This window comes from Hylobates moloch, unplaced genomic scaffold, assembly GCF_009828535.3.
Source record: "Hylobates moloch isolate HMO894 unplaced genomic scaffold, HMol_V3 SCAFFOLD_2, whole genome shotgun sequence".
NCBI classification, from domain to species: Eukaryota; Metazoa; Chordata; class Mammalia; order Primates; family Hylobatidae; genus Hylobates; species Hylobates moloch.
The window spans coordinates 27337541-27351196 of NW_026652277.1; the positions used below are offsets into that span (position 1 = coordinate 27337541).

At 37.6% G+C, this 13656-nt stretch overlaps 1 protein-coding gene across 1 annotated transcript in view; it reads left to right on the forward strand.

Moving 5' to 3' along the window:
* PPA2 (inorganic pyrophosphatase 2) overlaps window positions 1-13656 on the forward strand; it is a 102202-nt gene that overhangs the window by 46465 nt on the left and 42081 nt on the right. Inside the window, exon 7 of the mRNA XM_032174197.2 lies at window positions 856-982. Within this exon, the coding sequence (XP_032030088.1) occupies window positions 856-982 (127 nt within the window). The remainder of the gene's footprint in view (window positions 1-855; window positions 983-13656) is intronic.

Here is a 13656-nt window from a genome sequence, read left to right on the forward strand (position 1 = left end):
GTTGTGTTATGTTGAGTGCCTGGATGTTGTTGTCTTCCTTTAAAGAATATTTGTTTTTACAGGTAGTTACTTGTGAGTCAGTTTGGTTGTATCCAGGCACTTTTAAAACTTTGTTAGGACAGGTCTAGGGTAGCCTTTATTTGAGAGCCAGTTTAGTCCTACCATTAAGGCATGCCTATTATAGGCTCACTAATGAATGCCCCTTGTGGTAAATGAGGTTTTCCTGGGTGGCTGGAACTCATTTTATAGGTCTCTGGCCGTTATTCTTTGCCTTGACTTATAGAGTCTCATCCCATGCGTGCACAGGTTAGTGTTTAATCCGTGTCTCCAAGGAACCCCTATGTATATTGCTGTAGTTATTTCTAGTACCACGCCCTAGAAATTCCAGCTGCCTCATCCTCCATTTTTTTTTAACCTCGGTGAGATCCCTCTCCTCTTACTGGGTTCCTTTCTCTCTGCCGTGGTTTGGAATGTGTATTGAGCAGAAAGCCAGGGCAATCACATGTCTCTTCTCATTTGTTTACTTCTCTCTGGGATCACAGTCCTGTACTGCCTGTTGTTTAATGTCTGAAACGAGTGATTTCATATATTTTGTCCAGTTTTTTAGTTGTTTGCAATGGGAGGGCAAGTTGTTTATCTGGAAAATAATTCAATCATTGGTGAAAGTGGAAATTTTGAGAAAGTGAACTCTAAAGGGACATTACAAGGCAGACTGGCTATTTTCATATTATTTTTAATTATTGAGGCTTTATTACATTTCAGTCTGTAGTTCTTTTAATCTTTTATATGGATTTTGTGATATGTGAGTAAACTCTCGAAAGCCTTGCAAATAGTGAATTTCTTTTCTCTTTGAAGATTCTTTCTTGTGGAGAAGTTATTCATGTGAAGATCCTTGGAATTTTGGCTCTTATTGATGAAGGTGAAACAGATTGGAAATTAATTGCTATCAATGCGAATGATCCTGAAGCCTCAAAGTTTCATGGTAAGACTGTTACTTTCCAGAAAGTGAAAGCAAATTAGTGTGTCATTGGAATTCTTAGAACTTAAAAGAAGTTCACATAGGGGAGTTAAATGTACTTTTTAAAAAAGAGAGAGGAAAAGATGTAGATAGACAAATTATATGTTAAATGAAGAAAGTACATTCTACTGGCTTCCCTCTATTACCTTTTTCTTCCCTCTCCTGTCACCTCTTTTTCACTCTCTTCCTCTCCCTTTCACTCCTTCCTTCCCTCCTTTCTTCTTTCCTTACTTCCATGGTTTTGATGGCCCAACTGCTGTTGGGAATTGTTTTGAAAGCACCGTTTGATTAGGAATAAAAGCATATGATGCTGGCATTTTTACCCTGAAATCTCTTTTGTTCATATGACTAACAAGAAGAAACTAAGGAAGGAGTGTTCATCGATGACAAAAGCTATTTCTGCACCTAGTTTTTGTCTCTTCTTGTACAAAGGAAGGGAAAAGTAACTGCCCTCTAATGAAATTTTGATGTCCTAGAAATTTTAAGTTCTGGAAATAGCTTGGCATGATTTAATTTTGTTTGGAGTCAGACAGACTTCAGTTTAAGTTCTGGCTGTGCTACTTCCTGGCTGAGTGACTTTGGGTAGATCATTCCAGAATTTCAGTTGCTTATCTCTAAAGGGAGATGATTATACCTACTTGTAAAGTTGTTGGCAATATAAGAAATGATTTATTTAAAGCATCTGGCTTTCACATACCAGTGTTGAATATATGACAACTATTATTATTGTTTGACCAATTTTTCCTCCATTTTTCTCTCCTGTTTTATTCTTGCTCAGGATCCTCTTTCCTTGTAAGCCTCAATTCTAAACTGGAAGATATTACCATTTCTAAGATGACTGAACCTCATTAACAATGTATTAATCTTAGTTTATGTACCTTTTCTTGCACTTGAAACAGGAAGAGATTTCTTTTTTGTCATTCTTGTATATAATTGAGAAAGGGAGAGGTCTGACAGGGTGAAGTGCATGTAACCTCAGGATCAAAAGTAAAATGTGAAAACTACAATTAAAATATGAGCCTCAAGTCTATAAACCATATATATTCCTTATCTCATTATTTTACCCTGATTTTTTCTATTTTTATACTTTTCATATGCATATATATGAGAATAGTAAATAACTTTTATTTAGTTAAAAACATTTTTTAGCACCTTAACTGCTCCTCAAATGAGAATTGATAAGGTAATAGTGCCACAGGCAGCGGAAACAATTCATTCACCTAATTCATTTGTGATCTGCCACACTAAAGTCATGAAACTGCACTAAGGGATGCCCCTTTAAACTGAAAAAGCTGAGCACCTGAATGAAAATGAAAATCTTATTTAGAGAGTAGTAGTTCAGTACTGTTGGAGATGTGATTTAACATTTTAAACTGTCTAGCATATAACAAGCACTGGTGCCTGTTATAGTAGATACTATTGTTCTTAACTCAGAAGATGCTCAGAGAATGTAAGTGACTTGCCCAAGTTTGCAAACATGTAAACAGTATACACTTTGAACTCATTTCTGTCTGATTCTGAAGTGTGAATTGCTCAGTACTGTATTGAGCAATATGTAGCCCATCTATAGTATTATACCAAGCAATTCATCCTTGATTCTAGTAATTTATATATTTGTAACTAGAGGTATTGAAACTAGATCACATAAGCCTAGCATGACTCCTTGAGTTTCCTAAGTGTTCGAATAAAAAGTTTTAACTCTACTCATTTTATTTCTATTGTGTACTCAGAATGGAGATGACTTTGCACTTTGGACATCTTTCTAAATTCCTTTCATATTTGCTTTTATGAAGAGATATGCAGAAACACTAAAGCCAGTTGCTGATTTGGGTTGAGAAGAAATTATTAAACTTGAATAGTTAAAACAAGATGTTATTGTTTTAGAAAACCAGTACATTTATCGTTGTATTAAAAGTGAACACGTGTTATTTTCGTCATGAAAAATATAACAATTCTTATTCATAATATGTTTTTGAAATCCTACAAGAATGAGTAAAGTATATGGGGAAAATGAAAATTGTTTATTTTAAGGATATTTGTATATTGTTCACATTAGTTAGTACTTAAAATACTCTTCTCCTATATCTAGATTTTATAAAATAAGTTTGGTAGTTTTTTTTTTGAGACGGAGTCTCTCTCTGCCTTCCATGATGGAGTGCAGTGGCACGATCTCGGCTCACTGCAACCACTGCCTCCTAGGTTCGAGTGATTCTTGTGCCTCAGCCTCCTGACTAGCTGGGAGTACAGGCGTGTGCCACCACACCTGGCTAATTTTTTGTATTTTAGAAGAGATGGGGTTTCACCATGTTGACCAGGCTGGTCTTGGACTCGTGGCTTAAAGGGATCTACCTGCCTCAGCCTCCCAAAGTTCTGGGATTACAGGTTTGAGCCACCATGCCCAGCAAGTTTGGTAGTTGTAAGAATACATATTTTTTTCTCATTCCTTTTACCTTCACATTACCGTTAATATATTCTGCATACCTTTGTTGAATTTTCTTCTTTCTCCTCTCTTACTTTACAGAGAGACCCAGGAAAAAATTGATGTAGGCACAAATTGAAAGGAAGAAGACATTGTAGTATAAATGTTTTTTATTTTTCAAAAATTATTGTTAGTCACCAGTATTTCATCCTAAATCAAGCAACTTTTAAAATGTTTTGGTATTTATGTCTTTCATATTTACCATCTAAAATCACAAACACAGGATTTTAGATGGCATTTTTAAAATTATAAAATTAATTTTATACATGGAAATAAAAACTCAGAAGTATAAAAAAAAGTGTATAAAATGAAAAGTAAAGTTTTTCTTCCTGCCTCCCACCTCATCTTCTCATATCTTATCGCAGATATTTTTTGTTCTTTTGAATGTTGCTTCTATTCTGTAAATGATGTGCTTATATTTCTTAATTTATGCATTTTCCCTGTTGACTCAAATTATTTCTTTGGAAGACAAGGAACTTAAATTCTTAAACATTTATCAGCTGTGTTACCATATTTCTACTATTATCCTAATAACTCTAAGTTGTATATTTGGAGCTGGATTTATTGCCTCATTGACTTTGAACAATAACTCTTACCTACCCAGTGTGGAACTTAGAGCATTCGGTTTCTATATTTTTATCCTTTTCTGTCCCTTACAACGTAACTTCTCTCAGCTACACTATCAATTCTACAGTGTCAAAATTTATAATGTTTAAATTATGTTAAGTATAATTGTTTTTCCTATTTTGCTTCATGGTTGAATCTGAAAATTAAAAACGAAGTAGCATTTACAGTATTATTATGTAAATATTCATTTAATTTATCATTTATTAAGTGATCATCTTTGGACAGGCTGTTCTCTGAACCTCCTGCATAGCTATCACCTGCGGGTTTCTTTTCAATGCTTGGTTAGTTCTACTTACTTAAATTCTACCACTCCCTCTTTAGTTTTCCCTTTTCATTGTTGGCTGGTGTCCATTTTCCAAAAGTATCTAATGCAGTAACTTTATATATAAATTACTGTGTATAAATTGAAATTTCTATTACAAAGGAATAAGTGATTTTATATTTTATGACCGTTTAAACATTTGTCATCTATACTTCTTGGCATATTTGTCAGTCAGATAAACGAGAAACATTTAAAAACACTTAGGGGAGAGCAGCTATCAGGAATTTTCTTTTTAATTGTGTAGTTTTCTGGGTATGTGTGTAATACAGGAGTATTTAGAGATTTTTTAAATTTCCTATACGTTTTTATTGTTATTAGGCATTTAAAAAGTAAATCCTTGGCCGGCTCACACCAGTAATCCCAGCACTTTGGGAAGCTGAGACAGGAGGGTCACTTGAGTGCAGGGGTGTGAGACCAGCCTGAGCAACATAGTGTAACTTTGTTTCTATAAATAAATAAATAATAAAAATTATATCCATCCTATTAGTTTCTACTGTCTTTAGAAAAAGAGGCCAAGGCAGGTGGATCACCTGAGGTCAGAAGTTCAAGACCAGCCTGACCCACGTAGAGAAACCCCATCTCTTCTAAAAATACAAAATTAGCTGGGTGTGGTGGCACATGCCTGTAATCCCAGCTATATGGGAGGCTGAGGCAAGAGAATCGCTTGAACCCAGGAGGCGGAGGTTGTGGTGAACCAAGAACACGCCATTGCACTCCAGCCTAGGCAACAAGAGCAAAACTCCATCTCGAAAAAACAAAACAAAACAAAAACAAAAACAAAAAAACAAGAAAGAAAAAGAAGCTGTTATTTGGCATGGTTTGTCAAAGTTTTTCTTTTTTGAAAATGAAGCTTGTTTTAGTTCATAGTATGTCCTTATGTATGTGTAGTTTCTTTTTACTCTATTCGTATAGACACATTTAAGTTGTGATTCTTCAAAGACATTTTGGGGTTGTTTTAATTTGTGAACAAATACAATAACTTATCTTTTTGTGATATAAATAAAATGAAATAACTTTTTTGATGCTAATTAACATATGTACAGACTTTGGTAGACTATATATCCCTGTTTTAATACTTATAGTTTTTACCTATGATGACTGAACTTAAACTAGCCATTGCATCAGAGAACATTTTTCAATTAGTAAAAAATGTTTTTCTTGTTATAGTTCTGTAATTTTAACATTACTGTTTTAAGTCTTCTAGTTTTACCTTCTAAAAATGGAGTAGCCACTGTAAAAGTCTAAAAAATGCCCAAATAACATTTGAAATGAAACTCCTTGTATTCTCTGATACAAAATTGGTCACTTCAGCAGGCTGATTAACAAAAAGCCAAACACCGCATGTTCTCACTCATAGATGGGAGTTGAACAATGAGAACACATGGACACAGGAAGGGGAACATCACACACCAGGGCCTGTTGTGGGGTGGGGGGTGGGGGGAGAGAGAGCATTAGGAGATATACCTAATGTGAAATGACGAGTTACTGAGTGCAGCACACCAACATGGCACATGGATACATATGTAACAAACCTGCACGTTGTGCACAGGTACCCTAAAACCTAAAGTATACATAAAAAAAAAAAAAGAGCACTAAGACCATTTTATGCCCTGTAATTAGGTTTCAGGCCCTAATATTCTTATTGGTACCCTAATGGCCTGAAAGAGTTAATAAGACTCCCAGGACACCTAAATTGTTACTAGAAAATAACCTTGGCCAGTGCAAATAATAGCTTTGGTTATGAAATAACCAAGTTTAGAGCTTTTTAAGAAGATTGAAATGCTAGGGCATGTGTAATTTTTCTCATGGTTAAATTAACCACCTTCTATAATGTACAGCTTCAGATACTCACCAAACAGATGTTTGTGCCTCTTCAGAACTGCCACTGATGCCTAAGGACCTTATGTCAGGAGAACTAATGTCACGAGGAGCTAATTTAGGCCTAGATGCTATTTCAATTTGCAGAGCAATGAAAGATTTCTTTTGTTTGGTCTTTAAATAAATGAAAACTGTTGTCTGTTGTGCTGCAATAACTGTTTACCTGTGCAGCGATTTTATAGTTTTAAAAAATGAAAGATTTAAAACAATTGAAATCAGAATAGTTATATTGATATAGATACATTGTGGATGAATAAATTATATGAGCGATTATTTAAAATGAGACAGTTCTGACATTTTCATAGGCCGGCATCACACTTGTCCTAAAATTATTAAGGTATGTCTTTTATATATGTAGAGTTTCAGTTTATATTTAGAGAAATTTAAAAATAAAAACTACTTACTCTCTTTAAGGCAAAAATAAATATGTTGAGACACAATCTATTTGGCTTAAATGTTCATTTGCTAAGTAAACACTTCTAGTGCTTCTGTAATTATTATTTAAAAATAAGCAAATTAATGTAGTGTTTGATTTCCTTTCTTCCTAAAACACAATACTGTCATTTAGGGGAATAAAAAGAATAGCATAGTGATCTTAAGGGAAAATATTCATGTTTTGTAACCAGAAAGAATAGAGTTCAATTTCTGTGTGTTAGAAGACAGCAGGATGTACTGGAAGGGGCTTGCATATCAGCATCATCAACCTAAGAGCTCTAACATTTGTCGAACAATTGCAATATGCCTAAGAAGAAACTATGCTAAGTGCTTCTTTTGAGATATGTTTAATCTTCACACAGCTTCAATGAAGATATGTTATTCTCTTTTTTTAAGGATAGAGAAGCTGAGGCACCGGGTGGAAGGGGCATGGGGCATAGTTAGTAACTAGCTTAAATCATATGGCCAGTCATTCCACTCCAGTCTGGCTCCAGAGCCCATGTTCTTCATTGCTGCATCACATCACTCTTCTGATAAGTGCCGGGTTAGTCAGCTGTATCTGTGGCCTTGGACTTTGTTGCTTTCTAAGAGTGCTGACCATTTGCTCTTAAGTAATTTAGGCATCAGTGGGACAATGATAGAGATTCCAGTGAAAAGATAGCTCTTTTGATCTTATTCCTCTTATTTCATTAATAGGTGTAGATATGTAGGGATGGGTTGTAGGAGGAGGCAGTTGAGGAACAAGGACAAATCGAGTTAAAAAATTATAATTAAGGTGGAATTAAATTACTGAGAACCTGCTGTCTCTTTTTTGAACCTTGACCTCTTACAGTTTTTTTTTTTTTTTAGGTTTCAGTCATTCCCATGATATGGTTAAGTATGGGTGAGGCCTAAATTCTAAAATCCTTTTTGTTTATTAATTATCTGACCTTGGAAAAGTCATAACCTCTCAAAGCCTTTGTTTCTTTATTTCTTAAAATTGTAGAATGGATCTTCTGATCAGTAAAAGATCCCTAGGGTTTTTCCCATCTCTAAATTTTTGTTATAAGAAATATTTTTAATCTATTATTTTTAGCTTGTTGTCTTCTGTTAGTAGAAAGACCTAAATTATCTTCAGAGTTAGTGCTACGGGAAACCCAGTTTAAATTAAAGGATTAGACGATTTCTTGGGGACATTGGCACATTTTTAAGTGCTTTAGGGTAACTGTTAAGTGATGAAGCTGGAAGTTCAATGGAGGTCAGTCTGACCCAAGACCTGTGCATTTAGCCACTTTGTTATATGCTTCAAATCAAAATTAGATTAGAAATATTTGAATTCCTTCCATATACAAGGCAGCTGTATGGTTTTCATTTTACTGGTCATGTGAAATTACTTGTAAACTGATAATGAATGTTTTTATTTTGAGAAAAATCTAAGTCTTTTCCGAGAGGTTTTTCTGCTACGGTGCATATAATAGTCTCTATGTAGAATTACCTTGTTTGGTAATACTCACTTTGACATGTGTGAATTCCATTATTTTTTCATGATGTTAATACACATTTTTAGTACAGATTTTGTCTTGGTAAGAGTACAGTTTATGAAAAGGAGAATGGAGAAGGAAAGGGCAAGAACAATGAAAGATACTCTTCATTAGCCCATGAATGTTAAACGTAGATATGCAGAACAGTTTGGAAAACATGAGAATCTTTTAGAGATTCTGAGTAAGCATAAATTATTAAGAAAATCAGTTCTCTTTGCAGGGACCTCTATTTGTGATACAGAAACTACAATGAATGTTATTGTATGAAACTTGTTTCTTGTGAATGTTTATAAGTCATTAAAAACACATATTCTTGCTTCCCACAGAGTTTCTTTAGAGGGTACTAGTTGTGCACATGTTTAGTTCTGTGGGAGCAACATTTATAGTACTGGGATGAGAGTGTTGTGCAAATGAATCAACATCACTTCCTTTAGTAAAATGGAAACTCCTTTTTCATTTTTCTTTTTTCCTCCCCTTTGGACAAAATTTTAGCATAAGGCCATATCCTGGTGTCTTTTTTCCCCTTTTATATAATAAGGGCAAAGAGATAGGGTATTACTTTTATGTCACTGGTTTTTATCTAAAAATAAAAAATTCTCAGCCGATTGTATGCTTTCTTCACTTTGTGTTATGGTTTGGTGGAGACAATCCAGGTAAAGAAGCATTTTAATGTTGTTTACTCCTAATATTTGTGGAAGTATAAGTAGCTCTCAATTTGTGAAAGCGGATAGAAAGGCTAGAGATGTGAATTTATATAGTTTGATAAAGCTCCCTGGGTGATTCTGATAGATTTCCTTCAAATTGAGAACCATTCCGTTAATCAATTCTTTTCTGCTGGTTGGACATTCTAGTCCTGGATATAGAATAATTGGTAACAATTTTGATATTTATTCAGTTAGAAGGTCTTAAGATGTAATTACCTAATTAAATTTGATATTTGCCTCACACACACCTGTCACTCCACTTTTAAAGCTAATATATTGATTCCCTTTGAGATCTTGAGCAAGTTACTTAACCTTTTAGAGTCCCAGTTTCCTAATTTGCAATAAAGAGATAAATAATACCTAATTTACAAGTTGTGAAGTTTAAATGACATACTATTGTTGGCAGCGGCGGCCTATCTGGAGCAGCCGCTGCAAAGACTCTGGCTGCAGCCGGGGAGGCACAGCCAGGGCTGCACACTCCACTGAGCTACGGGAGCCAGGAACAGGTGGGAGCCCCACCCCCTTCCGAGGTGGCAGGGTGGGATCACCACCCTCCGGGACACAGCTGCAGCCACCCAGCCACAGCTGTGGACCTGGGCATCCTTGCACTCTTGGGGGCCTGAGAAGCCCCCACCCACCTCTGCAGGCTCGGAAGTGCTTGCTCCTGCTGCCTTGCCTTTCCCCAGTCTGATTTTGGAGTGAAGTCGGGGCCGAGCCTGGATGCTGTTGCAACCCAGCCAGGTGTGCCCTCACTCATAGTGGCACTGACACACCAGCCCCCTGCCACCTCGGCCCCCTCTGGACTTTTGGCGCTGACGAGCATGGGAGGGAGGCCAAAGGGGTGCTGAGGGTGGCTTAGTGCAGGCCTGTAGGTGCCCCTTGGCACAAACAGCCTGGGTACAGTGGATGATGTATAGATAGCGGGAGGCAGACAGGCTCCTGGGCAGAAAGAGGTGGGTCCACAGTGAAGCCCCACCTTAAAGCCAGGGATGGCCTGAAGCCTGGGGACCAGGCTGTCTGTTCTGGGTGAAATCTGTGGCCTGGAATGAGAACCTGTGCGTTTTCTGGGCCTAACCGTGGCTGCCCATGGGCCAATCAGCACACACTTCCTCCCTCCTGAGCCCATAAAAACCTTGGATTTAACCAGACTCGGGAAGACAGGACAACCTGCCTGCGATAGGAGCGACCCTCTGGGTCTCCTCTCTGCTGAGGGCTGCAGTTTCAGTGGGCCTCAGGCTCAACGGGATGACCTACCTGTGGATAGGAGCTACCCACTTCTGATCTTCTGAGAGCTGTACTGTCAGTAAAGCACCTTGCCTTGCTCACCCTCTATTTGCCCAGGTTCCTCATTCTTCCTCTGTACGGGAGAAGCACTCGGGAACTCCCAAATGGCGAAACTGAAAGAACCCTAAGGCAAACAAGGCTGAAACATGCCACCTCCTGATCCTGCTCACCGCATTGCAGGCAACAAGGAGAAGAGAAAAGCTGGGCCACTTCAGGGATCCCAGACCTAATGGCTCCCTGAGCCAGGCCTGACACCCTCTTTGGGGCTCTGCACTTCTTGGTGCCTCCAAGCTTCTAAGTGCCACCGTGTTTCCCGGAACCTCCAGTGGAAGCCACTTGGGGGTTTGCCTGGTCCAGCTGCAGCCTCGCAGGGAGCCGGTGCCTGTGCCGGTGCCCGGAGTTGCCTACCCCTTGCCACTCCGTGCCTGGCTTGCCCTTGATATGCGTGGGATCCAGGCTTAGCACGAGCGGAGCGCAGCCTGCCAGGCCGAGTGGGTGGAAGGAGTCCAGCGGGCCGAGCAAAACTCGGGAAAAGGCGCCACTGGCCACAAAGGTTTCCAGCTGGAAAAGCGACAGCTGAAGAATCCTGTGGCACTATTACTGAGCCATAGGTTTAAAGTATTTCAAAATTTTACTAGATATTATCAAATTGCCTTTTGCAGTGATTGTATCATCAGTGTATGAGAGTAAATGCTTCCTAAATAATAGTTTATTATTTTTTTGCCAATCTGATACATAAAAGATGATTATCTTGTTTTAATTCTTTATTTTTCTGCTTACTACTGGGTTGGAGCATCTTTCTTGTATTTCTGTTGGCTTATTTGTATCTTCCCTTCTGTGAATTGAGTATGTAAATTGTTTGCCCTTTTTCTATTGGGGTTGACATTCTTTTGGTATACCAGAGTTTTTGGATATTAGTCCTTTATTATTTAGGTTGCAAATATTCTCTTTCTATTTGCAGAGATGCTATATTGACTTTTGGCTTACAGAGGTTTTAAATTTTGATGTATTCCATTTTATCAGTCTTTTTTATACATCACTTTAGTGTTTTGATTCTTGTTTAAAGATTTCTTACCTCTTGGTCAGAAAGATGTTTTTATTTTCTTTTCACTCTTTTGTATTTTATTATCTTTACAATCGAGTCTTGAATTCATGTGGAATTTATTTTGTCTATGTATACAATTTTTCTAACACTGCTGAACAGAAAAAGTCATTTTCTTCCTCCTGTTTTGGAATGTCTTTCTTACACATTTCATTATACAGGAGTCTGTTTCTGGATTCTGTATGGTGTCAGTGATAGAATCCTGTGCCAGCGTCATGTTATTTTAATTATGAAGCCTTGTAATAAGGCATATATGAGACTAATCTTCCACCTTTTGTTCTACTTTTTCAAACTTGATGTTTCTTATGCCTTTATTCTTTTTTTTTTCTTTTTATACTTTAAGTTCTAGGGTACATGTGCACAAAGTGCAGGTTTGTTACATAGGTATACATGTGCCATGTTGGTTTGCTGCACCCATCAACTCGTCATTTACATTAGGTATTTCTCCTAATACTATCTCTCCCCCAGCCCTCCACCCCCCAACAGGCCCTGGTGTGTGATGCTCCTCAAGCTGTGTCCATGTGTTCTCATTGTTCAACTCCCACCTATGAGTGGTGTTTGGTTTTCTGTCCTTGTGATAGTTTGCTCAGAATGATGGTTTCCAGCTTCATCCATGACCCTGCAAAGGACATGAACTCACCCTTTTATATGGCTGCATAGTATTCCATGGTGTATATATGCCACATCTTCTTAATCCAGTCTATCATAGATGGACATTTGGGTTAGTTCCAAGTCTTTGCTATTGTGAATAGTACCGCAGTAAACACACGTGTGCATGTGTCTTTATAGTAGCATGATTTATAATCCTTTGGGTATATACCCAGTAATGGGATCGCTGGGTCAAATGGTATTTCTGGTTCTAGATCCTTGAGGAATTGCCACACTGTCTTCTACAAAGGTTGAACTAATTTACACTCCCATCAACAATGTAAAAGCGTTCCTATTTCTCCACATCCTCTCCAGCATCTGTCGTTTCCTGCCTTTTTAATGATTGCCATTCTAACTGGCATAAGATGATATCTCATTGTGGTTTTGAATTGCATTTCTCTGATAACCAGTGATGATGAGCATGTTTTCATGTGTCTGTTGGCTGTTGGCTGCATACATGTCTTCTTTTGAGAAGCATCTGTTCATATCCTTTGCCTACTTTTTGATGGAGTTGTTTTTTTCTTGTAAATTTATTTAAGTTCTTTGTAGATTCTGGATATTAGCCCTTTGTCAGATGGGTAGATTGCAAAAATTTTCTCCCATTCTGTAGGTTGCCTGTTCACTCTGATGGTAGTTTCTTTTGCTGAGCAGAAGCTCTTTAGTTTAATTAGATCCCATTTGTCAATTTTGGCTTTCGTTGCCATTGCTTTTGGTATTTTAGTCGTGAAGTCTTTGCCCATGCCTATGTCCTGAATAGTATTGCCTAGGTTTTCTTTTAGGGTTTTTATGGCTTTAGGTCTTACATTTAAGTCTTTAATCCATCTTGAGTTAATTTTTGTATAAGGTGTAAGGAAGGGATCCAGTTTCAGCTTTCTACATAAGGCTAGCCAGTTTTCCCAGCACCATTTATTAAATAGGGAATCCTTTCCCCATTTCTTGTTTTTGTCAGGTTTGTCAAAGATCAGATAGTTGTAGATGTGTGATGTTATTTCTGAGGCCTCTGTTCTGTTCCATTGGTCTATATCTCTGTTTTGGTACCAGTGCCATGCTGTTTTGGTTACTGTAGCCTTGTAGGATAGTTTGAAGTCAGGTAGCATGATGCCTCCAGCTTTGTTCTTTTTGCTTAGGATTGTCTTGGCAATGCGGGCTCTTTTTTGGTTCCATGTGAACTTTGAAGTAGTTTTTTTTCCAATTCTGTGAAGAAAGTCATTGGTAGCTTGATGGGGATGTCACTCAATCTATAAATTACCTTGGGCAGTATGGCCATTTTCACAATACTGATTCTTCCCATCCATGGGCATGGAATGTTTTTCCATTTGTTTGTGGCTTCTTTTATTTTGTTGAGCAGTGGTTTATAGTTCTCCTTGAAGAGGTCCTTCACATCCCTTGTAAGTTGGATTCCTAGGTATTTTATTCTCTTTGTAGCAATTGTGAATGGGAGTTCACTCATGATTTGGCTCTCTGTTTGTCTGTTATTGGTGTATAGGAATGCTCATGATTTTTGCACATTGATTTTGTATCCTGAGACTTTGCTGAAGTTACTTATCAGCTTAAGGATATTTTGGGCTGAGACGAGGGGGTTTTCTAAATATACGGTCATGTCATCTGCAAACAGGGACAATTTGGCTTCCTCTTTTCC